Below are 26,446 nucleotides of genomic sequence, written 5' to 3' on the forward strand. Positions count from 1 at the left end.
TCAGGCTCTCAGCCAGTGTAGCAGCCAGCAGGCATCAGTTATAATTCAGAAACAATGTCGGAGGCTGGAAAGGCTGTTATGCACTCATAAATATTGACTGTGTTGCCTGCAGCTTAGACATCTGACTCTTAAATCGGATCCACACTTTGTACATCAAGTTAAATGCAGACTGAAGCTCAAACAGGTTGTGTATTGGGGAACCAATCGATGAGGAGTTAATGCAGAGTGCAGTGACACAAAAAACCTGCTGTACCACCTCTCTCCAATAGGAGGTAGTCAGTCAGCGATGTCAGAGGTGTGTGTGTCAGTATCACTATGTTGTACAATAAAGACTTTAATCTTAAGCCTTTAAAGGCAAAACAGGCTGTATCAAAGTTATTTTCACAACAGGAGCAGGAACACAGATTCTTATGGACTGTAAATGTAATTTTAAGACTTTATCATCATCTCTACCAAGTACAAATTAATAATTGTGACGATTTTTTTATGAAAAATAGCTTATTACAAAAAGTAAGTCAAGTTTAATTTTTTTCCTAATTGATTGTGAAAAATGGTAAATCAGTGGTCACCTCAGTAAACACTGTCTCTTTCTTTTCCCAAACCTGATATGTCATTAGACCAAGCAGATGCACAAATCTAGTATTCTACTTTTAAGTATCGCCCTCTAGAGGTGATTAGCAATGTAAAAAGATGCCCCGGTCTCCCCTAACAATTGTGCACACATGATGACTAGGGATGTCACGAGAACCGATACTTGGGAACCAAGTCGATGCCAACAGTAGCCACAGTTGTTTTTGTTTTTTGCCATGGTATCAAATTGTATATCGAGAATCGTGGAAATTTCATTGTTTTGTTATCAACTACTATATTTTTGGTATTGTGACATCCCTAATAATGACGATGACTAAACCAACTGCAAAAATAGCATTTCGCCAAAGCAAAGAGACAGAATACATCAAAGTTTTAGGACTCATATGTGAAATAATAATAAAATGGTTCATACAAATAAGATTGTCTGGAAGTGTTACAGCAGAGCAGGCCCTGTCTGTGGTCCTTTTTGGTCCAGTATTAGAGGAGGAACCACACACACACACATGCGCCAGTCATTCTCCTGGATGAGTAAATGTCCAAAACAAGTCCTTCCGCCTCTGCGTCTAAAATCACATGACTAATGTGATGTGTGCAGCTCAGTGTAGATACTATGTCTTCTGTTTCCCACTCTTCATTTTATTATCTAAATCCGATTGTACTTCCTCCCACCTCACACGCCTGTCTCACTGCTGCTCTCTGTCCAGGTTGGCTTCTTTCCCAGCGAGTGTGTGGAGCTCATAAATGATAAGGTGCCGCAGTCCATGACCAACTCGGTGCCAAAACCAGGTACTTGTCCTCCTATTAACCCATTCACAGGAAATGTGTTGGAAGGAAGTCTTTAATGACTCAATGATATGGCTGTGTGTGTTTGTGTTTTTTGTTTTTTTTATATATCCAAACCCCTAGTTCAATACACAGAGCCCTGTTAAAGATCTCCATCCTTTTTAGACCTGAATTAAGATGATTAGCAGTGTAAAGATATCATCAATTCAATGTATGAGCATGTTACAGTGAAAGAAAACCCATAATTCTAACACACCAGCCCCTGAAATGACCCAGTAATCATGCTATATTGACTCAGCACTATGCAAATCCACCTCAAATAACTGTGCTAATCTAATCTAGTGCTGTCCAGTGCAAACGGATGAGCTCTTTAGCACGCTCCCTTGAGTGTAAAACACAAATGTACAACATATAAACCCTCATGCAATCTAACAGAGCACTTAACAACATTTGGCTGTGGTGCAGACTCGAGCTAAACTTGAACTTCTCCCTCACTCACTGTTGCTGCCGTTGAAATTAGCAGCGCACATCATGTTGCTATGGCCCTTTTGATCAAACCTCAATGTCTTGTAAAAATCCACGCCACATCGTCCAATCCAGAGACCGATTGAACCAACATGACTCACTGTCACAACCCTCTGACTTTGGGGGGAGCCGCGTGAACCAGTGAAATGAATTCACCAGTGAAATGCTTCCAGGATCTGGATAAGGAGATGACACAAGCTCTACAATTATGGGGGAGGGGGGGTATCATTATACGCGAAGGGTTACGGGTGCTTTTGGACGCCCATATTATCTGCCGTGCCAGTCAAGTTTCAACCCCAAGTTTTTAAGCCTTCAGACTGTGTGACTGATCAGAAATGCATCTTGCGGCGTAGAGTTAACTGTTGCAGTACACGCACAATGCACTCCACTGTCCAAGGCTTTACTTAATCTGCCTCACCACCCTCCATCCGCCCCTGCAATGTTGCTGTCTTTTTGTTTGATTTTTGCATGTTTTTGTTTGGCAATCATTCATTTTGTAAATACAGAGTGTACAACAAGTAAATATCCCATACATTTTCTGAAAAGAGATTTTGATTATCAGCAATAATATTGTAACCATCCAGTGAAGTCTTACCACAAACTACGTGATTGTGAGGCGCTGTTATTTGCTCCTTTAGATGCCACAAGTTTGAATGACATCAACAAACATTATTTTATTTGTGATGTCAAGAAGAAATGCTACACTACCCACTACCCCTACTCAGATGTAATCTCTGATTACCATGGAAATATACAACTAAAAGTTAGATGTCATCATTATTCAGTTTTAATCAGCTGTATTCAATCCATTTATCAATTTACACAAATCAATGCTTATATTTCACATAGTGACAACCTAATTGCTGTCATCAGTCAGATTTACGTGATAGTAACATCCTGGTTTTCATTATCCGTGGCAGAATAAATAATAAGTGTCATGCTGTTTAAACCTGCCTGTGTCTGCTTGTGCTCCACTGCCTGAGTGCATCTCTAACACTGTTGTTGTTTCACTGCACAGGGATGTACAGTTGTGTTAGCATGTGTCTTGATTTGTTGCATTTGACTGTGACTCCTCTACCTCAGCCACCCCCTGCTCTGGCCTGCCGCCCGCTTCTTGGAGCCTCTTCCCCCCCTGTGCGTGTTGGTATACACTCTTCATCCACCACGCCCACTCACCCCCACCTCTACTCACGCACACACAAACACCTATCACATCTTTGTACATCGGAGTTTTGATGGTTATAATCCTTTTGATTTTAGTCCTGGAAACTGGTCATAACTGCTGTTAGTGTGTTTTTTTTACTGCAGGTCCCAGAATTTAGACGACAGCAAACAGTCATTGAGCACTTAATCTGTTATAAACTGAATAGCAGCTGTTTTATCTGTTTACAGTGCAGCCAAACAAAGTTGTGGTGTTTTAACAAAGAAGCACATTGATGATTGGCCATTTTCCATTGCACTATAAGCAACTGTCATCTAATTTCACGCTGGATACAGTTCAAGAAGAAGTAGTCCAACTTCCTGAGCTGAGACACTGGATGTGTGCAGCCTGTTATTTGCTACATCTTACACCATTTCCCCCTCTGACATACTTAAAACAGGCCATAATGACCATTGTCCTGTTTCATAGATGGGTTTTTGATGAGCAGTCAGTGTTTGGTTTTTACTGCGACTGCTCTGCCACCCTGTGTTTGACATCTGAAAGCTTTAAATGTGAGCTAGTGGTTTGTAGGAAATGTCGGGTTAGCGGTAGCAGTTACTACTCACAGCTCTGATGGCATAAAGAATAAGTCAAGGAGATAAAATTAGAAACACAGGATTATATCCTCTATCATACCCTGTCAATCCCTCATACAGAGGCAATTTGAATTCCACAAGGGAATAACAGAGTGTGCTGCTAAGAATGTATACTACTATATTTAGAAGTAATTACAGAATGTAAATGTACTGAATGACTATTGATAAAAAAAATGTAGATCTTAGTCACAAAAATGGGGTTTTAAAATCCTAAGGATTATAACTTAAAACTTGTCTGATTTAAAAAGACTTGTTTTACTGATGACATTTTTATCTGTACATTGTCTCACAAAGCACTTAATGTGTTCAGCATCAAAGTATCATTTCTATGCAATGCCTCTGACCTCAGTCCCAAAGTGCACAGTTGCTTTTTTCTAACTTAAAGTGCTTCTCTCCTTCTGCTGATTCTCTCATGTCTCCATGTCATCCATCCATTCATCTGTCTGTTGGTCCATGCAGACTTGGAGATGGAGAGTGTAATACAGGACAATGCATGGGTGGCCGACCCGCTAAACCACTACAGCATAAGTTCAGGTAGACAAAAGCCCCCTACGTGTGTTGTACCACCACCCCCTAACCAAAAACTAACTCCACCACCCGAGTGATGTATGTGCACTGTGTGACTCTAATATGACTAGTGTAACTAGTGTTTATAGCTTTACTCCTCTCGCAAATATCTTTGTTCTATTATATAAAGAGAACCTCTCACAAAGCAAATAAATTGCCTGTGACCTTTAACACACTTGTACACATTATCTCTACAATCCGCTGGTGATCCAGTAAACCTTGAAGTCTGCAAATTATGTTATGTAGTAATAATAGAGCATGTATGACACGCTATGAGAAAAGGTCTTTGTCATGTCTCTGTGTATGTGTGTGTCTGTGTGTGTTTGTATGTGTATGTGTTTCCTTCACTTGAATTGCTGTAAAATGTCTGATGCAAATGATGGTGATGGTTTCCTTTAAATGTCTTCAGCAAGTCGACATTTAGATTATTTTTATCACACTGCTGTACAATGGCGATGTTTCAGATTTGTCAAACTCAATGTCCCTGAGTCCATTTTGTATGACATCTTTGTGTAAAACAACTATATGAAAAAAACTATATGAAAAAGGTGTTTTGGGATTGTTGGGGGGCGTAGTGCTTTTTCAAAGCTTGCTTTCAAAACAGCAAGCATATCCCTTCAGCCCCCTGTTCTGTTTCTTGTTGTGGCCCCTCAAGGTGGATGCAAATGAGTTCAGGGGTGAGCCAGGTTACTACAGCATTTCTCAAAGCAGCTGAATGTACCCTGTGTCTGGACGAGGGCCAGCTGTGTTTGTGTGTGTCTGTTTGGTTGAAGCCGAAAAGGCCACGGCGGGGGTACCGCTGTGCTAGGTCTCGACCGGCCTTGATTTATTTAATCCTTTTACAATGAGGGGGGCCTGTAAACCCATCCATTGAGCGTTAAGCTTTGTCCTGCAACAGTAAGAATCTCTGTCTCCCTCTCCATGGTGACTGAGAGAGCACATTCCTGCAGTGAGCCACACAGCATTGGAAAAATATTCTTGCTCTGCACAGATCCACTCTGCTCACCACTAACCTTTGCTGCTTCCTAGTAAAACCATGGAAATTGTGAACATGCTGCAGTGCTCTTGCTAAAGAAAGCAGGAGTGATCAGGCCTTCGATCCACGTTCTTGTGTTGTCTTGGGAACAGAGTACACTCTCTGCACAGTAAAAATACTCTGGTCAACATCAATTTGGAAAATAATTAGCTTTGGGTAAAAAAACGTCAGTTAGACTTCTTTCCTCTTCAGACGGCCCAGTCGACCTACCAGATACTGACCCAGATGTAATGCCCCCCCACTCCCCTCCTTGGTGCAGGCCTTCGTCATGTCTGCAGACCAGAGATTTGGGCAGCTGTGAGCATATATGAGCCAAGACAGCTGGTTATGTGAAGGAGAGGGGAAGGGAAATGTGGAGAGAATGTGTGAGACAGAGTAGGATTTGTCCTCCTGTTCCCGAGGATCTCCAGTCATTTCCTGGTGCTGTGAAACTATGCAAAGTCCCTTGTGTAACGTGTTGCTCTTGAGCTTCAATAAGAGACTGTTGTTGTAGATTGCACTTGTATTTGGGGCTGCGTTTACCTACCTGCTAACCACTGTGTTATAAACTGAGTTGATATGTAAAGCACAAAGGTAACGTTTACACCTTTGCTCCCTTCAGAGGCCTTTCCGCAGTGGCCTCTTTATTGTAATCCATTCCTTTTGTGTGTCTTGATTATATATGATTAACATATATATATATATATATATATATATGTTTTATTGTACAGCTTCCAGCCGTTTAACCAGCAGGAGGGAATTCAAGGCTCTGCTCCTGTACATTGAACTTTGCATGCAGCTGTAGAATACACTTTCTCATTCATTCCACGTCCCAGGAGTCGAATAGATCATTTAGATCCATGCAAAACAGCAGCAGTATGATAACTTCATCCAACATGAAGCTGCCTCTCATGCTCTTACATGTTATATGACATCAGGGCTGGAGTTCACTCCTTCCTCATTAGGTGACTAGTCTTTTTGTCCCAAAGGTGACGTCAACCTCCTGCTTTAGTCTGTACTGTGTCACTGACAACCACAGTTCTAACATCATCCAATTTAAAGACATTTGCCAAAGTAATTAAAAACAACACTGAATATGGTATATATATATATATATAGACAAATGTATTTAAAGTAAGAGAACTCCTCTCACACAGTATCTTGTTTACTCAGCCCCATGCCGTCTATTACAGCTCCTCGTGATTATTTCAGGGACTCAATGGTAACACTGTAGGTTTCACTCTGTACTTTTCACCTTTTATGATTTCAGCTTGCTTCTTGGTCTTGTATCAAGAGTCTTTTTAAGTAAAAGGCATATTATTATCTGTAAAACTTAAAAGTATAAAAAGGGAGAAGACCTGCAGAACAGTGGTCCATATGACTGACATGATGTGACAGTAGTGTGTAAGCAACATTTCACTGATTTTACTATTTCGTATACAGTGAGGAAGTTTAGTCCAGTGGATTTTTTGGGGAACCATCACATGGTCAATGTGAGAGAAAAGACGAAAAAACTAAGTACAGCTGCAGAAAGTTCTGTTTATTATGCGGCTTCCTGATTAAATCGTGTTGGATAACTTTACATTACAGAATTTTAGTGGAGGGGTGTATAGTATACTTTATAGAAGTATAAAGTAGCTTAAATTGGACATACATTGTATAGTAGTTGAGTAAATGTCCCTGTGCTGCGTGTGAAACGCTTGTCAAGTTGAAGCGGTCACATGCAGAGTCTGACTGCAGTCTTGTGATTCTGATTCACGATCAACAACAAATTACTTTGACTTTATTATGACTCAACATGTCAGCTCAGGGACAGAGCTAGTTAAAGAATTAATGAGATAATGCTTTCAGGGGGCCACAGGGCCCTTCAGAGGGGAGAGCTAATTCCTACTCAATGCTAGGCCATCCTATATGTCATATGCTGCTTGTTAGGAGCATGTGTGTGTGCAGTCTGAAGGAACTTTTCCACTGTGCTCAACCAACCAGCTTGCCTCTTGGCTGCTATAGTCCTGTGCCTCCTTCAGATTCTATCAGGAACATTGACAAGCCACTAATGGGAGTCTGGAGGTGTGTGCTGTCTTAAATGGGCTTGAAAGGCAACATTTTTTTTTATTTTTTATATTTCAGTTCAAAGTTGTTATTCAGACCCACCCAGTGCCTCGTATTGATTAAATGAAATGAGTTTTCATAGTAGCCACAGCGTCTTTAGAGCAGAGTTTCCATTTGTCCCGGAGCCCTTGAACGCAGCACAGGGCTGGTTGTAAACCCTCCGCAGAGACGGAGCAGAGGTCAGTCTGCGCGATCCTTGATTCAAACCTTGATCACCCTCCGCTCCGCTTTCTGTCACATGAACTCTCATCGCCTCTTGTGCGCTTCTAGCCACAGACCAAGAGAAGTGTTTCTTTGTACTTTGGACCTTTTTTCTTTTCTCTGAAACATCCTGTCATTAAGGCGAGTCCAGCGCTATGGAGCCAAGGTAAGAAAACACGTTTGTATCGTGTGGAGTTTATTTCTTCTGCTCGCCACAGTGCGACCTGGTGACTTGTCTTTAATTATTTGTATTTACGTTAAATAACTCTGAACGCAGTCCACATCAACCCTGTGTTACACGGATCGTGTTTCATGAGTCATAACCTGTGAAGAGAACCACTTTGAATGATGGGAGGGGGGAGGGGGGTTTCCCTGTGTGGGTCTGACAGAAGGTATATTTAGTTTTTTTCTTTATTCAAGTATAAACTGAACCACAAAATGTGGCTGTTCAATGGTGTCATTCATAGACTCTACATAGAACGGAGCACACAATGTAGACAACTATACAACTTAAATACAGACATTAAGATGAAGTGAGATTGAAAAGAAAATAACATGAAATAAAGTCTTATTATACATATTCTCTATATACGTCAGGGATTTATAGAGCAATGCAAACTCTTATATTAAGACTGTAACTAGAGGCTGTGCTTGAATACATTTACACACCAGAAGTGTGGAAAAAATTCTCCTTCCTCCTACGACTCGAGGTCTTCTCTAGTTTTCCAGTTAAGGATAATATTCACCCCCACTCTCATAATATTTGTAATATCCCACTGTATTAGAATATCGTAGGCTGTTAAACTTGACGATTTTAGACTTTAGTTAACAATGAAAACGTATGATCTGTATTTTTACACAGTGTACAGCTGTGAAAGATCTCAATCATCATAAGTGTATAATAAAGTTTCCCCTGACGTAAGTGTCCTCAGTCAACTTCCTCAGAAAACGGAGCCAAGCGTTGGCCGACAGTTCCCCCTCTGTCCTCACTTCTCTCTGCTGAATTTAAGTTCACTGGTTCAATGAGACGGAAACAATTGCCTGAAACAATCAGGCATTTTGCTCATATTATCTTTTGCACAGTTAGGCTTGTGTGTCCAATCAGAGGATACTCACAGCTGTCTTTTAGGCAGACGGCTCTGTTTACTCTGAACGACAATGCACACACACATACAGGAGATGTGTCGTGGGCATAAAGCACACTGTCTCCCAGTGTTAAGTTGTAATGGTTGGATGAGTGTGCAAACATCGTTGTGTTAGTTGCCTGTAAATGGACTTTTGTTATTGGCAGTGAGCAGGAAACGTGATGGTAATAATGATGATGAAGTTGTTGGCTTGTTGAGTTCCTAAACTGGCTGTAAAACATAAACTTCTCTGGAAAATTTACTAATATTTGTATTTCAGGATTAATTGTGGCAAAGGGAATATAATGGAAGATTTTTTGCCAAGTCAACTTTTTCTTTAGATGTTCAGTCTATGCAGTAGTTTTGATGATTGGTGGATTTGGCAAATTTTGGAAAAGTTGCAGAAATTCGCAATATTAATTGATGTAATTATCAAGAAACACCAAATATAAATTCCCACCACAAGTAAAAGGTCATAAGATAATTTTTTTTTTAAAGCCCATGACTAATTCACAGAAAACATTCCAGCCACAACTCGTGCTCCCGCAGCATGTAGACACACTGAGACTGACGTCCAACCTGTCCTCACAGGGATAACTTGAGACTACAAGAGCAAAGAGGAGGGCAGTTTGAATTTCCCGCTCTGCCGCCTTCATGGTTGTGTGTGTGTGTGTGTGGCTTTTAAGTCTGGAGGGGGTGCTGGCTGAAGTGAAAGATTCAGAGCTGAGCCGTGATGAGGGCATTGTGAAGCCCCACTGAGCCGCGGTCACGCCTTATGGTGCATGTGTATTCAGGGAACACTGACGAGTAGTTGTATCAAATATCTCAGGGTGATTGGCTCTATGGTGTCACCGTTCCCACTTTAGGACGTTGCTGCGTTGTCATGAAGTTGGAATTTTCCTCCAGTCTGCGTGCTTTGAAAAGATCCTCGCTGGCTGAGCGGAATGAGGTGGTCGGTCTGAGGCTGGAGCGGGGAAAGAGAGCATGATGTTTGCCATTACGTCTGTAATTGTTCCTGCTGTAATGCTTGGCATTGTTTCTCCTTGCCCCCCGCATGTCATATCCCGGCCTCTCACCGGGCTCTCTGAAGGAAAAGCCTCGTCACACAAGCACAGTCAGTTAAGGACTTCATCTGAAACCTGTCGGTGTTCATCAGGCAGAAACCAACATTCTCTGTGCTCAACTTTGTTCCGGCTGGATTTGATCTGTTTGATCTTATTTGCCTCACTGTAAATATCTCAGCCCTTAGAGTGCCACATATCAAAGTTATATCATCTGGGTTTAGGACTTGTAAAAAAAGAGAAACGGGTAAAAGGGCATCACTAGTTTTACTCATGAATATCAGTTTAGCTGTCATTGTTAGCCCCACTCAGCCTGTGAAAAACAACCCCATGTGATGTCATAGTGATGTGAACAGGGTTCCGAGCTTGGGACTAGGAATGGATAAAAGAAAGCCAAACTGTAGGTGTGGCATTTGAAAGCTGTGAGTGTTCACCAGACTGCGAGGGTCTAATTAAAGACTGTATCCAATTGCATCGTGGGAAATGCAGGATCTTTTTTTTTTTCTCTCTTTGGAGCGTGAACCATACTAATACATAAATATATGCATGTCAGGATAACTTGGTCCCTGCTGCATTTCATTCAATCACTAGTTTTTAGATGTTTCTTTGTAGTCTTCTGACCAAACAAGTGTAGTCTGAAGCGGTAAATCTTATAATTAATGTCACAGGGAGCCGCCTCTATCAGTCCCACTCTTCTTAAATTAAATGCCTTTTACCCAGCTGGAGCTCAGCAGTGAGTGTGTCAGCAGCAGTGACAGTGCTGAGCATGCTTGAATAGCTGCTCTAGCCCTCAGGCTGTCATCTGCACGACGGAAGGCAGAAGGGAGTCTCTGTCCGTGCTCTGGAGAGTAGTGCTAGTCATTGCACTCCTCTTCTACACGTCTCTCCCTACGTGATACTGAAGGCCCCTTTTTGATGCCTAAACAGTGAGTAAACAAAGCTGCCTCAGCGGTTTTGTCTCTGGTTACAGCAGCACAGAAGGAATTCCTCCTGGAGGGGTGAAGTGCAGCTCCACTTCTTCCTGAAATGAAACACTGGGTCTTGTTTACAGATGCTGGCTCAGGGGCCGCCTGTTGATTCAGAATTGATTGTGCTGCTTCATTTAAATGGCCATAGAGACTCTGGATTCAAACGTTATTTATTTACTTTGAGGAGTGAGGCGGTTATAAATCTGTCATGGGTTTATTTTGAGACACAATTGTGTGTGTTTTGATCATAAGACGTAGGAATTAAACTTGAGAAAAACCAAACTCTGGATCCCACAGTATTAATAAAGGATCTTGCAGGGTGGTTTATGGTAAGTTTGGCAAATTAAACTGCCTTCAACTTCAGCTATTTTTGTAACAATGATGTTAATCTAAACTGTTCCTTTTTTCTTACTCTTTCCCCGAGACTTGAGATGTATCTTCATTACAGTTTCTACTGCTCCTGAATGGAAAGTAATGAGTGTCACAGTGGCAATATTTTTCTGTAACATATTCTCATGCACTCTCACTGTGTGCATACACTTTATTTTGTTAGTATTCTGCCAAAACGCACAATCCTTTTCCACCAACGTGTAACAGGTTATATTCTGATACGTGCACTTTATTGTGAACTATTCAGAGCTTTTCAACCAAAAATAAATTGGAACCCAAAAACTAAATAGCAGAGTGAACCTTAACATCAGTGGGAATGTCATATTCTACCTGTTGGGTAGAGACGATCTAGAAGGCATGTGAGAAATTGTTGGGGGTAAAAGAATGCAGTGGTCTGCTGACAAATACAGTATAATTTAAAAACAATACAAACACCCACAGTAAATCACTGTTTACTTCCATTGTGCACTGTGCAACACCCTGTGTTAACGACACATCCTTGATTCAACAATCTTGAACTGAACCGGTTCAAGAACCAGATCTAATTGGGTGGAAAAGGGTCGATGAGAAATTAAATATAAGTAAAAGTAATGCTGCAATCCATTCAGCTTATTAGTTTGACTGCAGTTTTGATGTTTTTATTCAAAATGTGCTCAAACTCTCAATTGAGTCTACTGCATGCAGTTTACCTCCATAGAGTGAATTTATCATGCAGAACAGGCAGCCGCTCATTCATTCTTACCTAATAGTCTTTTCCTAAAGGGCTTACACTGTGGCAGTTTTGGAATAATAGCAGTACTAATATTCATAAAAGCACATGTGCACTTCATTATGTACTTCTTTAAGTTCAATTCATCTTAGTATTATCACTAAAAGCAGTAGGTAAAGACTTGACAATTCTATTGTTGCAATGACAAACACACAATGCAGCTGTGTCTTTCTTTAACTCAGTTTGGGTTTATCAAGCAGTGAACTACATGTAGTTGTATTCCAATCATTTTCCCCAAAAAAAGATTAGTTATTTATCTGACTGAATCTTAAATGTGTTCTTCTTTTGGTCTGGAGCTCGCAGCAGGTAAATTGAATATGAGGTTGAGTCAGTGAAACACATAAGAGAAGTGGAAGGGCTGTGATCGTGACTGTGTATAAAATCCAGACAAATCAATGTGCCCTGGAATTAAGATTATAAAAAACCTGATGTGGCACCACAGTTTTTCCACTTAAGCAGCTCAGACAAGAGATTGTTGAAAGTCAGCTTGAAGGGCGACATGAAGTTAGTGGCTGTTGAGGATCAAAGAGAAGTAGGAAAAAGGTGAGATCCAAGATGAGAATGTATCCACTGAATCAGTGACAGGAGCTGGGGGTAGCTTGTAACTGAGAGAGGAAAGAGACTGTTTCATTCTTTGACATAAGGTCCAAGTCAAAAGCCCAACAGTGCAGTGAGGCATAAGGTTTAAAAGAGCTCATCTGGAGAAGATGTGATGTAAATGTGATGATTCGTGGGACTCTTCTTAATGGGATTATACTTCAAAATATAATTTGGTAAATTAAAAGTTAAGGTAGTGAAATAACTGGTTTGAGAGCAGCAGTATTTCTACTGTATGTAATATCTAACCTCGTTATATAATTTAACATCTAATATCTAACCAGTCATTTGACTGAAAGGCATCAGTGAACCTACTGTCATTAGAAATAGTGTGAGATGCACTATGAGGTGTAACTGGTTTATAATCTGCTCTTTCAACAATGTGAGACCAGTGATGCACCACACTCTTAAACGTTCAGTTCAAGGAAAATTAATTCTTTCAAGAGACGAGTTCATTTCATCTGCACCAGCTGAATTCAGTTAAATGACCCCGGAGTGGAAAATCACTCTCACTGCTACTGTCATCTGACCCGTGTCTGCCAGTATGTGATTTTCACTGAGGGTTTTCTGAACAAATGTCTGGATTGGAGGCCAGCTCCATTGTTCCTCCCTGCAGATTGTTTGATTCACTTGATAGCCTTTCCACATCTCTCTGAGGCAGAGAAAATAACTGGTGTGTAGTTTAAGAAGCTTACGACCCTTTCCCAGGAAAAGTATCTGATTAATGCGGGTTGGGTTTTCTAAGTAGGTCTGCTCCTTTTTTTGTCTCGTTCTGAGGAAGAACTGAGGATACTGGTGTTGGATGTGGAGGATTCCTTTGTAGTTGCCTGGGAGGTGGTATTTAAGAATGAAGCTTTCGCTTCAAGGAAACTAGACATGCATAAAAGAAGGGTTTGCATTAGAATGAAGCTGAAATACACAATGGGACAACGTTGAGCACCTTGTATGGGGTTTCACTCTAGTGCATGGACAGAGCTTGTGTGAAAGCTGAGCCAGCGTCAAACCCACACTCACTGTAGTGTACTAAACATGTGTGTATGGAATCTAAGATGTGTCCCTCCTTCCATCCTTCGCCTCTCAGTGTCTAAGAAGCACGGGAAGCTGATCACCTTCTTGCGCTCCTTCATGAAGTCCCGGCCCACCAAGCAGAAGCTGAAGCAGAGGGGCATCCTCCGGGAGAGGGTGTTCGGATGTGACCTGGGAGAACACCTCCTGAACTCAGGACACGATGGTGAGAAATACTCATATGCAGACACACCTGACGGTAGTAGTACTTCCTGGATCCATTTATGCTTTTTTTCTACTTACCCTAAATTTCCAAATACTTGAATTACAGGGTTTTTTATTGGCAACAGGCTTTGATTCATAATTTCCGACAGTTTCTTGGTTAATGCAAACTCAAAACCTCCTCTTTGTTTACCTGTTGTCTCGATAAATATTCATTTTGTTTTTTCCACAGTACCATTTCCAGTCATACCTGTAAAGTTTCAGAAGATTTTTCACATTAAAAATATTACTGGGTGCTCATCAGTTTAAATGGACAGTTTGAGAATTATATTTATTTACTTACTTGCAGAACAATAGATCATTTAGATACCATTATCTCTCATATTCAGCCTGGGTCTGTTTTATAGCTGAGTTTTAGGCTATAGACTATTTAATGGCTGTGTGCAGTGGCTTCCTGGAGTCTGGTTGCCTAGCAAACTCAGCTGATAAGGCTCAAGGAAGTGGCGACACGTGGACAAGGAATAGTTCCCCTGTCTGTAATAACATGTGTTTATTCTGTGAAACACCAGCTGCACTGTTTTATAAGTGCTGCAGTTTGTCAGGTTATTTGTCATCTAGGCTCAAATTCTAATTTAAGTTAAACATATACCAGTGACATCATAGGCGTTGCAATTTCCCACCTCTAACACACCTGCTGACCTGCTGCGTAACTGAAAAGTTTTTTCAGCTGAAATTCATTGTGAACCTCAAAGCGGATATTCAGCTCATACTTTATGTAAACAGCAGCTCGTTCTGGTTGAAGATAATTGCAGAGCTGAGGTCTACAATCACCTGCTGCAGCCACATTGATTTTCTGATCTCTCAGCAGCACTGTGTCTGGCAGGTGAGCTGATGTGATGGTTTCAGTGAGAGTAATGGTCCTGATTACTCTGTATCATTAGCTACAACCAGGGCAGTGAGCATTCATCAATACTCTGACTTGAAAACCTAATTCATGTTAATGGATCTTATTCTGTGTCTAGATGTGACTCTTATCTTACCAGCGCGTTAACTCTGAGAGGTCACAGGTAGGAGTGGAGGTACTCTCTGTTTGACAAGCTTGTGGTAACACGTGACAGTTGCTACAGTCTATCCAGAACCTGTGGTAATCCTGTCTTACCTTTCGCATGGAGTGATAAACCACTCTGTCAAACTTTGCAGGGTCAAAGAGTCGAGGTGTTCCGACGCCTGCAGTGACTCAAGAGATGAAACAAACCTATTAACTTGTGAAGTTGAGGGAAACACTGTTAATAATACAATTTGTAGTTAATGAGTAGACTAGAGAAACTCTTACTCAGAGTTGAAGGCAGACGAGCTGTAGTGGCACTTGACTTGTAAACCAGCATTTAACACTGTAATAAAATATATGAAGAATTTCACTTAACCTGTAAAATTATAAACTTATTAAGATACTCAAATTAGTCTGAACTTTCAGCCACTAATAGACTTCTGGTGGAAAAGTAAAAACCGCAAGCAAATGCTCCATGAAATAAATGTTACTTTCAAAAATGTCCATTAAATCCTCATGTATCAGTCATGCTGATAAGTGACCTCCAAACATCCAGTGATCAGTCCACTTTGGGCCAATGGTGAGCTGCCACCCCACATATCTTTTGCTTGGTACAAGATTTTCTGGCTGAAACTCCTGTGTCTTTCCCCAAAGCTTGATTCATCAACAGTTTTAGACTATAGAGGTTTGGAATTTCCACAGTGTAACATGCTACATTCATCAGTAGCCTTGACCTCTCTGCTGCCATTGGGAGTCTGATAAATCCAGAGATGATGCCAAAAGAGTTTTATTTCTTCCAACACTGAAATCAGTTTAAAATCACTAAACCAGCTGTTGTGAAAGCTGTGGTTTTAAATGCTGTGAATGTTTGTGATAAGAGAACCTCAAAACAAAACCTTTCTGTGTGAAGATCTTGTGGTGGATTTATCCATCCTGACAGTCCTCGCCTGGAATTCATCTGAACAGCTGCTTCTGCGAGTGTCCCACTCTCTGTCATGATCTGAATGATGTGTAAGCTGTGGGAGGCCTGGGAACCTCCTTAGACACATACTCGCCATCCTTATCTCTCTGTCTAACACACACACACACACACACACAGATAAATAACATGCCTCCATGATTTATGTTTGCTGGAGAAGAATGAAGAAGTTCTGTGTTTTTCTGAGGATGTTTGTCCATCTCGAACACAATCACTGGCTTTGTATCTGAAGCTGCCTGTATCTGGCTGTCTGCCTCACTCACACAGAACAACAGCAAGCTATCTCACTGTTCGCTTCATGCAGCACTGTCAGTGTAGAAAATAGGTTAGCCTTCTCTTCAGGATATATTCCTTTCCACTTAACAAGGTTCAAATGTTTCCACCCTCATCTTAAAAAGTGCATTTCCTTCCCGAAAGCACAAAAAAAAATGTATTCACACTCAACAGCTTGCAGTCCCATTACCAAAAAGCCCCTGACCTATAGCCTAACCTCGCTGCGTGCACACTTGAAAAATAAAAGGCTTCCTATTCTTGACCCTGTAGCGCTCAGTGAAGTCTGGGAACATATTAGCTGAAAGAGTTGTTTTGTGACGACACGTTTTCTCTCCACAGTGCCCCAGGTCCTCAAGAGCTGCACCGAGTTCCTCGAGAAACACGGTGTGGTGGACGGCATCTACCGCCTCTCTGGGATCGCCTCAAATATCCAGAAACTGCGGTAGGAGACACACACTCGGCACAGGATCTGATTCAAGTGTTTATCAGGCTGTTTTTCTGTGTCTCACTATAACCTTCACCACAGTTGATGAGATACATTCCATGTTAGATTATTGCATCTTTAAAAAAAACGTGAGGACTTTAAGGATAACAGGTTTTACTATGTAGTGTTGTGAAAAGTAATTTAAGGTTTACATGTCAGTGTTTTGGATGGAGTAGGATTGTGTTTGCTTCTGTTAACACAACCAAATGCATTGGTATTAATTCTCGTGCTTTAGTGTAACCGATTATCTCTTTCTTGGTCACCTATAATTATTAGTGTAACCTCACATTGATGTTTCCAGTTGCTTTGTTAGATGTGGGAAGACACAGACAGCATTTTCTTTATATTGCACAGCCCGTTTGTTGTTAATTTTGATTTGTTTGAACTGTTAAAAGAAATGTGAAAAATTGTGTAGTCACAGATAAATATTCTAAGTGAAATGCAGCTCGACTTTGCTTGTGTCTCGTATCCATCACACGACAGCAGCCACTCGCTGATGTTAACCTTTCTTCAGAGTTAGTGAAAGTTCATGTGCTGACTCGCCCCTCTCCCTCTTTCATCAGGCACGAGTTTGACTCTGAGCAGATCCCCGACCTGACCAAAGATGTTTACATCCAGGATATCCACTGCGTTGGCTCGCTGTGCAAGCTCTACTTCAGAGAGCTGCCCAACCCCCTGCTCACCTACCAGCTCTACGAGAAGTTCTCTGTAAGCAAAGCCTCGGCAGAACTTAACACTCATCACACACACCAATTTAAAGAGTCTGTGATCAGCACATGACTTTTTTAGGCTCACATGTCCTCAGAGGACACTGATTGAAGCGTGACTGGCTGTTGATTGCAAAATTGTGCTCTTAAGTGAAAAAAGTGAATTCCTCACATTTATCTTGGAGAAATTCTTTGTACGAATCTTCGCTGAGTCGCTGACACCCCTGAAGTAATAGCTTTGTACTTGACACACCCTGTCATTACGAATGCATCAAACCACTCTCAGTGTGACTGAAGGAGTTGGAATAAAACCCTTCTCCAAACACAACAGAACTGTCCCTGAGGATGAAGTAAATGTTTGCTGGTTGTTATGGCAGCTGGGGGGAGGAGAGGCGGGGGGGACAGATGTCCACTCCATGATCCATGTAGCCGTGTGAATCTGGGAATAAAGTGATGGAGTTTAAGGTTGACGCAGTGATAAATCTCTCTGTCTCTATCTCACCATCACTTGCTTTGTTTTGACTCTGAAGGATGCCGTATCAGCAGCAACGGATGAAGAGCGGCTCATCAAAATCCATGACGTCATCCAGCAGCTTCCTCCACCGCATTACAGGTCAGTGTGGAGCCATACTGCCCCCTGCAGGCAGGCCTAGTAACTGCCAGATTATGGATGTGTTGTGCATGTGAGCGTGTTTCTGTGAGTGTTAAAATACGGATTTTTTTTGTGGTTCTACGCTGCATAGACAGAAATAATTTAACGGGTCCCAGAAGATTTTTACATTGGTGCTGATGAATACATTTTATTGTTCTTAGTGAAAGCATATAAATGTAAATGTCCAAGTGACATTGCACACAGATTTGATTACAGAGGGGAAATTGTTCTATCATTTCCATTAGTATGCACATCAGGATTAATATTAATATTTAATTTCTAGGACTCTGGAGTTCCTCATGAGACACCTCTCTCACCTGGCAACATTCAGCTACATCACCAACATGCACAGCAAGAACCTGGCTATTGTCTGGGCCCCCAACCTGCTGAGGTAAGTTGCCATCCTGCTCTGTAGAATATTTTTTTAATTCCCTGTTATTGACTTGCAGTAACTCTGATGATCGTCTTTGTAGTTCTGTTTTATGGGTGTTTCCCATTCTACTTGATTTCTCAGACTTGATTCGGCTGTGATAATGGGCTCTGTGCAGCACAAAGTATTTTTTAAATGAGTCACCCTGTCTGAGTGGAATGATTAAAGTGCACATGCAACATCAAAAGCTGGAAGTCATTGTATACAAGTGATTAAAATCTGACCACTTAAACATAATTAGATGGGCAGAATTAGATTCAGTACCTTGAAATTGCAGATTGTTCTTCAGCCTGTTCTTTCAGGCATAAATCTTAAAAATGTTGCGTAACATCTTCCCTTTTTGACTGTGATGTTTCTGTGTTTGTCTCAGGTCTAAACAGATTGAATCTGCGTGCTTCAGTGGCACAGCGGCCTTCATGGAAGTCAGAATCCAGTCTGTGGTGGTGGAGTTCATCCTCAACCATGTGGACGTTCTCTTTAGCACTAAACTCAGCACACTAATACGAGAGGGAGCAGGTACACACATTAACATAGATTACACCCCTGCACAAATAGCCACTCCAATACCTGCTGCTACTTAAGTTTTACCATTCATTGCTACTTTCCTGCCTGCTTCCACATCCCCAGGTCACAACTCGTTGTCACGGCCGAAGTCCCTGCTGGTTTCATCACCCTCCACAAAACTATTGACTCTGGAGGAGGCCCAGGCCAGGACTCAGGCTCAGATCAACTCTCCGGTCACTGAAGACAGCAAGTACATTGAGGTGGGCGAAGGTCCAGCTGCCCTGCAGGGCAAGTTCCACACCGTCATCGAGTTTCCCACCGAGAGGTTTGTTGACTCCTCCTCCTGAAAACAGAGCATCATGAGACCAATGTTAATTTAGACACATAGATGGAGACATAGATATTTCAGACAGATACTGTCTTTGGGGTCTGTTGCAAAACTATGCATTTTAATAATATTGGAAAATTCAACTCATTCTATAATGTGTCTCCCTCTGCTGGTTGTTGGTAAGACTGCAGGCAGACTAATTTTGTTCCTGCACAGTTTTCCAGTTCACACACCTGGCTATTTCTAGTTTCAGACTTGGGCAGTTATCTTAAAAATCAAGATTTATTAATGTAGCTGATCATATTTTAATGAAATGAACTGCCCCCTGTCTGTTCTCAACCATTTTTAATCACAGGAAGAGGCCTCCTATTAAATCCAAGAAGTCCCCTGTGGGTAGTTGGCGTTCTTTCTTCAACCTGGGCAAGTCTTCCTCCATGTCCAAGCGCAAGCTTCACCGCAATCCCAGTGAGCCGAATGAACTGAAAGCAATGGCTCTCGCTGGTGAGTCTTTCCTCTACAAGTGAAATTAATAGTCTTACTTACTGAAGAGTTTAAAAATATTGATACCTGTTAATCATTATGTTTCAGGAGGCAGAGGAGACACATCAACGTTAAGATCAGCCAAAAGTGAAGAGTCACTGAGTTCCCTGCATAATGTGGAAGGTAAATGTTTGGTGTCTTTCATTTCACTTTGACTTTTTAAGTAAGTTATTTCTGATTATATATTTTTCCTTCTTCAGGAGAGTCCAAGGTGTACCGTCCTCGGAGGCCGCGCTCCAGCAGCGATGCCCTGTCAGCCTCCTTTAACGGCGAGCTGCTGGACAGCCGGCAGCACTGCAACTCCTATGACAACCTGGACGGCACAGAGGACAGCGACGGGGACGACGGGCCCATCTGTGTGCCTGCTCTCATCTCACCTCCCCGCTCAGCAGGCGAAGAGGTGGACCTCAGCCCGCCAGACATTGGCATGGCCTCCTTGGACTTTGACCCCATGTCTTTCCAGTGCAGTCTCCCAGACACCTCCTATGCCTTCCCCCTAGATGACTCACCAGCCGGGGCCGAGGCCTCCACATTAAAGAGGAGCCCCGGCAGTCTCTGTGGCAAGACCAATGGCTCCGACATCTCTGCTGCCTTCCTGGGCTGCTTGTCTACCCCCTTGTTTCCCACAGACTTCAGTGGTGTTGCTGGAGAGAACATGGAAAGCAAGAGATTGACCACTTCCTATTCTTACACTGATAAACCCACACAGGCTGTGTCGCCTATTAAATCTGGAAAGTCCATTAGCATGAGTCCTTTTGCCACTTCACAGATTTTCTCTACAGAGATGCCTGACACAGATGTAGCTGGACAGGATCTCCATCCACAACCATTACCTCCTCCTGTAATACCCAAGGACTCTCCTCCCCTGATGGGCAGTGTGCTGCTGAGGGCAGCTGAGCTGTCCCTGGGTGAAGCTTTCCAAATGGAGCTGCACACGAAGCTGTCAGCGTTTGACAACATATACAGTCGAGAAGTGAAGGGAGAGGACAGCGTTCCGCAGGCACCGTCTGCCAGCAGCCCAAATCACCAAGGTAAGAAGCAGGGGATGACTTTTGTATTGTAAGTGTAGTTTTTGGAATGTTTCTGACTTATAGTTCTATTTTCACAATTTAGATTAAAATAATGTGATGAATGATATAATCTACTAAATTAGACGTTTGTTTTCTTGATATATTTTCAGAGGTTTGCATGGATTTCATCATTTACATAAATGTTTTTATATGATTCTTGAGCTCCACGCTTAACGTATCCTCTCCCTCCCACTCTTGAAGCACCTTAAAACCTGCCTGCCTGCCGTCACTTCTTTACTTCACCTACTGCTCTCTTGATTATCAACTATAGATCCCTTGTGTTTTTGTGTCCCTGATAGGAGTTGTAGCCCCGGACTCTTCAAAGGACCTCACCCCTTATTCCCTCAGCTCCACAGCTCCCCCCTCTGCCCCTCCTCCTCCTCCCCCTCCTAAAAATGCTGCCCGCATGTTGGCCCTTGCCCTCGCTGAGTCTGCCCAGCAGGTCTCCATCCAGTCTCAGTCATGGTCCTCTGAGCCCGCAACACCGGTGTCCCCTCTGCAGTCGCAGGACGCCTTTGACTTCCAGGACTGGCCGCATCAACTGGACCCACATTTCCAGAGTTCCTCCGAGGAGAGGGCTGAAAGGGGAAGTCCCCCACCATCAAACGGCACTGCCGCAGCTTTCACCGCAGCCTCATCTTATCGCTCTGCTCCCAGTACTCCAATCAAACAGCAGCCGCTTGAGTTTACTGGCACGATCACCAAGCCGTCAGACAGTGCCAAGTCCTCAAGAGGTCCACCTGGACCACAGCCACCTAAAGACCCCACCCCACCAGACACTCCTCTTTACAAGTGCGCTCCACTCTCTAGTTCAGTAAGCCCGACTTCTCCAACCAGGAGAAGTCCAGAAAGACAGCAGGCTGTTGCAGGACAGGTCCCAGTCCATACCAGCTCATCCACTTCCACCCCAGCCTCCACCCCCAGTGGCAGCTGTAAAGACACAGGAGTCTTACCACAACCTGGTCCTGAGGTAAGTGTCACATCCTTTCAGCTTCATCATGTAGATTGATAATTATACGTTATTATGGTCATATTATTGCCCTGCCAAAAACATAATCATAATTTACTCATTATTCACATATACTGGATAACGTCAGTGAGTCAACACTTAGGAAAATATGTTTATTCTCTCATGCTGAAAGCAACATGAGAAAATCCACTCACATGTCTGTTTGTTCTAATAGGAATATATAACTCTAAGGAGCTTTTTAATACTCACTGCTGTCTTGTATTTTAAATCAAACAAGCCAAATATGCCTTAAACATAAGGCTCCCCTCTCGGAGGGAAAAAGAGGAGCATGAAAAACTAAAACAGGTTAAAGAACAAAAAATATATGACATTCTGCTGCTGCTTCTGTGATGAAACGGCTCAGTAACCACAAATAATTATTGAAATAATACTTTTTCTCAGTAAATAAGCATCTGTTTTGTTGTGTTTTACTCAGGTTAAATCAGAGGGAACTGCACCACCAGCAATCCTTCCAAAACCTTCAGAACAGCCGCCTCCGATTGCTCAAAAGCCCAAAAAGCAGGCCGTGTCCGTGCCACAGCATCAGAAACAAGCCCAGAGACAGACTCATCTCCCTACACCGCCTCAACCTCAGACACAGCCTCAGACACAAGTCCATTCCCAGCCTCCGACACTCTCGAAGGCCAGTGCAAGAGTGGCCCCCACCTCTGCTGAGCCTTTTGAGAAGCCTTGGGAGGCCATTAGGCCAGTACAGCCCTGCACAGATTCTGCAAAGTATCACGACTCCTACGGACCCAAACCTCCTGCCCCTCCTGTCCGCACCATCGAGAGCAAGCTGGCCACTGCAGCGCTCAGCCAAAGTGAAGCCTCCTATCACATCATGGATGAGGGCCCTGCACCTGGCCACCATGAGGACGCTCTGCCTCACCATCCTCTTTCTCCTCATAAATCTTCCATGCACCAGCCAGCCTACCTGTATCACGGTAAAGGAGAGGCGGTTTTATTTGAACCTCCAGGAGCTGCATACTACCACCAGAGGCCTGTTCCTCTGGGCCCACAGACCATGCCACACCACTACCGGCCTGACAGTGTCCCCCCACACCTCTCCTACGTGTCCAAGTCTGAGCCTCAGATACCTTACAGTGCCAGAGTGGACAACAGATACAGCACTTTAGGCCCAAGGTCATACCACCACTCCATTAAGTCCAGAGGAAACCCCCGCAGTGTGTTTGTGTCTCCGGGGCCAGGGCATCAGGGTTATAGCCATGACAGAAACCAAGGCTATCCCACTATCCGTAGAGTGCACTCACTCCACGTTCCTTCCGCTGTCCGCTCAGTGCCCATCCAAAGGACCGAGGTTCCTCCAGAAGATGACATGTTCTTCTACCACAGGCCCGTATATCAGTGCAAAGCCTACCAGCAGCCCCCACAGCAGCCCCCGCAGCAGCCCCCGCAGCAGCCCCCGCAGCAGTCCTCACAGCAGTCTTCACAACAGTCTTCACAAGCGGACTACCATGTCACTCAGCTGCAGCCTTACTTTGAGAATGGGCGGGTCCAGTATCGCTATAGTCCGTACTCTGGTTCAAGCCCCCTGGAGGCTCCTTACTATGACATCGACCCTTATGGCACCATCCGAATCCGGCACGTCCACTCCCATGGCAGCCGAGATCCTGGAGCAGCTGCTGCTGGCCGACCAGGTGGAAAGGCGACTGGCTACCACTACCTTGCTCACCACGTTATTCCACCAGGGAAGGAGCACAGCTTTGTGAGCAGGGACATGCCCCCCAGCCATGGGACCATGGAAGCTGCTTCTTACCTCTCTTGGGACCCCGAGGAGTCAGAAAGGCTTCGCATGCACTCCATCCGCAGGGAGAGCCGGGCCAGACAGAGGATTAAAGGCCCCGTCCTCTCTCAGTATGACAACGTCGGCTTGTTCACACCAGCAGATATATCAGGTTATGAAACCCTACACCTGCGCAGTAAATCTGACCCAGGTAAAGCTGTGCTGCTTGTAGCCGAATGCAAAGATGGCCGCTACCTCCCCAGACACATGGTGTCAGACCCTGACGTCCTCATGTACATGGAGACTGAAAAGCACGTCCAGGGCAGTGTAGTGGGTGACAAGTCGGATGGACATTCCAAGCAAAGCAGTTCCAAAAAATGCCAATCCTCTCACTCCCTTCCTGCTACTCTGAGCCACAGTCTATCCCATCAGCAGGAGAGCGGCCGACACGAGGCCAAGTACGAGACTGGAGACGACAAGCTGTGTGGAGACAGCGGCAGGTCGAAACACTGGCAGCCGGAGTATCCCAACAAGAGAAACTTCCAACCACGGTACGAGTGTCCTGATTCTGACCACCACCAGAGTAAAGTGAAACCGTCGAGCGGCTACCACAGTGCGGAAGACCCGCCGTCAGCTCCAAGGGAACAAGTCGCCCGCTCCAAACTGGAGCGATCGCACAGCGTCCGAGAGCAGCAGCACTACAACCAGAGCAACGCCGATGTGGACAGAGACTACTCATATCAGCAACATGGCACGAAACCGCCACAGTCCCACTATGATAACTTGGACGATTACCACCCAGTACCTCAACCTCAGGCTCCGGTCCAAAAACGTGGAGGCCCCGGCTCCTATCCCGCCCCTGGATTCTCAGCGAGCCACAGCAACAGAGCGTACTCCACAGCACTGGGCCAGGGAGCCTATATCCAGACTGAGCTGGCCATGCAGAGGTCAGAGACAGAGATCCGTACAGAATGAAGCATTTAGGGAGGAAACATGTGAAATTATCTTTAGCTGTGTTGAAGAAAGACTAATGAGCTAAGGTTGAGCAGCCTCTGCAGGACAGTGGACTGTCGCATCACCAATATTTTTGCTCCTTTGTATTTTTAATGAATTGTAAAGAAAATTGTAAGACTTTTTCCAGAAAGTCTTGAATGTACCTGAAATTACTGTTCCAGAGGTCATGTTATTGTGATTGATTGAGACAGTACCCAGTCAAAAATGTATATGATATGAAAGACGTAAGGTACTTTCAACAGGAACTACAAAAATGTAAAATATATATATATATATAGACAATATATATATATGAATTTAGAATCGCTAGTAAAAAGGGATTTTTAGTTGTATTTTTTTTAGGCGTGGCGCTGGGTATGAGCATCAACTGGGATTAAGGTTTGCATTTTAGAAATGCATGCACTCTCTATCTCTTACAGAACAGTTCTGTGTAGTTCACTATCCATTGCGTTCTTTCTGGATGTTACAGCACAAGTTATTGAAGGAGGAAACATGTAGGTCATGACGCCCCCTCTCTGCTAATATGTACTCAAGTAGGCGGTGGCACGGTGTGTCCATGTTTGTCTTGAAGAATCCAGCTGAGTGAGTTTTTAATAAGGAGCTGCAGTGGGTTTCTTTCAGTTAATATAAAGCTTATCAATCTCATTTTCTCTGTGACTGTGCCATTTTTACATAACTTTGCTATAAACAGATTTGATTTCTTCTGATGGAATGTTTTGGTACTTGTCTGTTCTCACATGGAAGAGGGACCAAAAGACTTGGGGCAGTTGTTGCACATAAAGTGATAAAGTGGGGAAGTGTGTCGTAGCTTTAGATGTGTACCCAGGTGTGTCAGAAGTCGTTTTTATTTTGTCATCACAATCAAGGTACTTTCATGAACTGGACTAACTGAACAAATCTGAAAATGACATCCTCTCAAACGACGTGGCGAGGAACATGTTGCCGCTGCTTTGTGCAAAGAAAACAACTTGGTGACGAGCCTTAAATTTTGTTCCTACAGACGTGATTTTGTTTACTGTCATTGTCATACAAGCCCATTGTCATACTGCACAAACAATGTGATGGATTTCAGATCACTCTTGGGGATTCTTGGCAGTTCAGGGTTTGCAGGTGACCTGCTGTGGTTATTCAGTTTTGTATCGCCTCACTGGTCCTGAATTTAAAACATTGAGGGATGGAAAGTTTTTTTAAAGATATCTGGGGCCACTTTTTTCAAGCTGGATACTAATGTATAGTACATTCATCTGGTATTATACTACATGACCTTTTGGTTCATCATAATGGAAACACTATAATATGTTCAACTGTCTAAATCCAGGTTGTACTCTGTAACCGTTTGACTTCTATATTGCTTGCAGGTTTTGCTCCTCTTGCCTTATCTAAAGCCTCTACCTTTTCAGATGGGGTGTTAAAGTAAGGCACTGTGTACTTGAATGTGAAAACACTCTTGTCTCAAACTAGAGGTATCTAAAGTTAGAGATGAAATAAATAAAACTGGTCAGGAATAGCTGTAATCCATGTGTGTTATTCTGTGCATGATGTTTCTAATACACTTGTGGTTGGTTCAGAATCATGTTATATCTACGGCAGGAGACACAAACTCGTCGCAGTCATCAAGCCTAGCTTTGAAAGTATAATAAAGTATTGCTCATGTTGTGGGGACCTACATTTGTGTACAGTCACATTGTGGGGACTTGTCTTCCTTAGGGGGACAAAAAGTTAGGTAAACAATGTAAAGCATTAGATCTGAAGATGGAGACTTATGTTAAGGTAAGGGGTTAAGCCAGTAGTAACTATGGTTAGGTTATGTAATGTAATGTCCTCTCAAGGCATGGGGACGTGTGTGTTAATGGTAAATGGTCTGTATTTATATAGAGCTTTTCTAGTCTTGATGACCATTAAAAGCTCTTTACAGTACAGTTTGCCATTCACACACATTC

At 43.1% G+C, this 26,446-nt stretch overlaps 1 protein-coding gene across 6 annotated transcripts in view; it reads left to right on the top strand.

The window, feature by feature from the left end:
• Positions 1 to 26,020, top strand: part of arhgap32b (Rho GTPase activating protein 32b) — a 99,767-nt gene extending 73,747 nt beyond the window's left edge. For 2 of the 6 annotated variants that reach the window (XM_035178617.2, XM_035178625.2), the window contains 15 exons: positions 1,296 to 1,377; positions 2,983 to 3,033; positions 4,156 to 4,230; positions 13,579 to 13,728; positions 16,364 to 16,466; positions 17,072 to 17,216; positions 17,746 to 17,828; positions 18,151 to 18,258; positions 18,668 to 18,813; positions 18,925 to 19,126; positions 19,485 to 19,630; positions 19,718 to 19,792; positions 19,870 to 20,700; positions 21,039 to 21,709; positions 22,185 to 26,020. In XM_035178617.2, coding sequence (XP_035034508.1) covers positions 1,296 to 1,377; positions 2,983 to 3,033; positions 4,156 to 4,230; positions 13,579 to 13,728; positions 16,364 to 16,466; positions 17,072 to 17,216; positions 17,746 to 17,828; positions 18,151 to 18,258; positions 18,668 to 18,813; positions 18,925 to 19,126; positions 19,485 to 19,630; positions 19,718 to 19,792; positions 19,870 to 20,700; positions 21,039 to 21,709; positions 22,185 to 24,467 — 5,151 coding nt within the window. In that variant the 3' untranslated portion in view covers positions 24,468 to 26,020. Of the gene's footprint in view, positions 1 to 1,295; positions 1,378 to 2,982; positions 3,034 to 4,155; positions 4,231 to 6,526; positions 7,755 to 13,578; positions 13,729 to 16,363; positions 16,467 to 17,071; positions 17,217 to 17,745; positions 17,829 to 18,150; positions 18,259 to 18,667; positions 18,814 to 18,924; positions 19,127 to 19,484; positions 19,631 to 19,717; positions 19,793 to 19,869; positions 20,701 to 21,038; positions 21,710 to 22,184 lie in introns of those variants that run through there. The other 4 variants (XM_035178621.2, XM_035178622.2, XM_035178623.2 and 1 more) reach the window with 4 other exon arrangements.
• The last annotated feature ends 426 nt before the right edge of the window (positions 26,021 to 26,446 follow it).

The sequence above is a fragment of the Hippoglossus stenolepis genome, chromosome 15, assembly GCF_022539355.2.
Source record: "Hippoglossus stenolepis isolate QCI-W04-F060 chromosome 15, HSTE1.2, whole genome shotgun sequence".
Classification (NCBI taxonomy): domain Eukaryota; kingdom Metazoa; phylum Chordata; class Actinopteri; order Pleuronectiformes; family Pleuronectidae; genus Hippoglossus; species Hippoglossus stenolepis.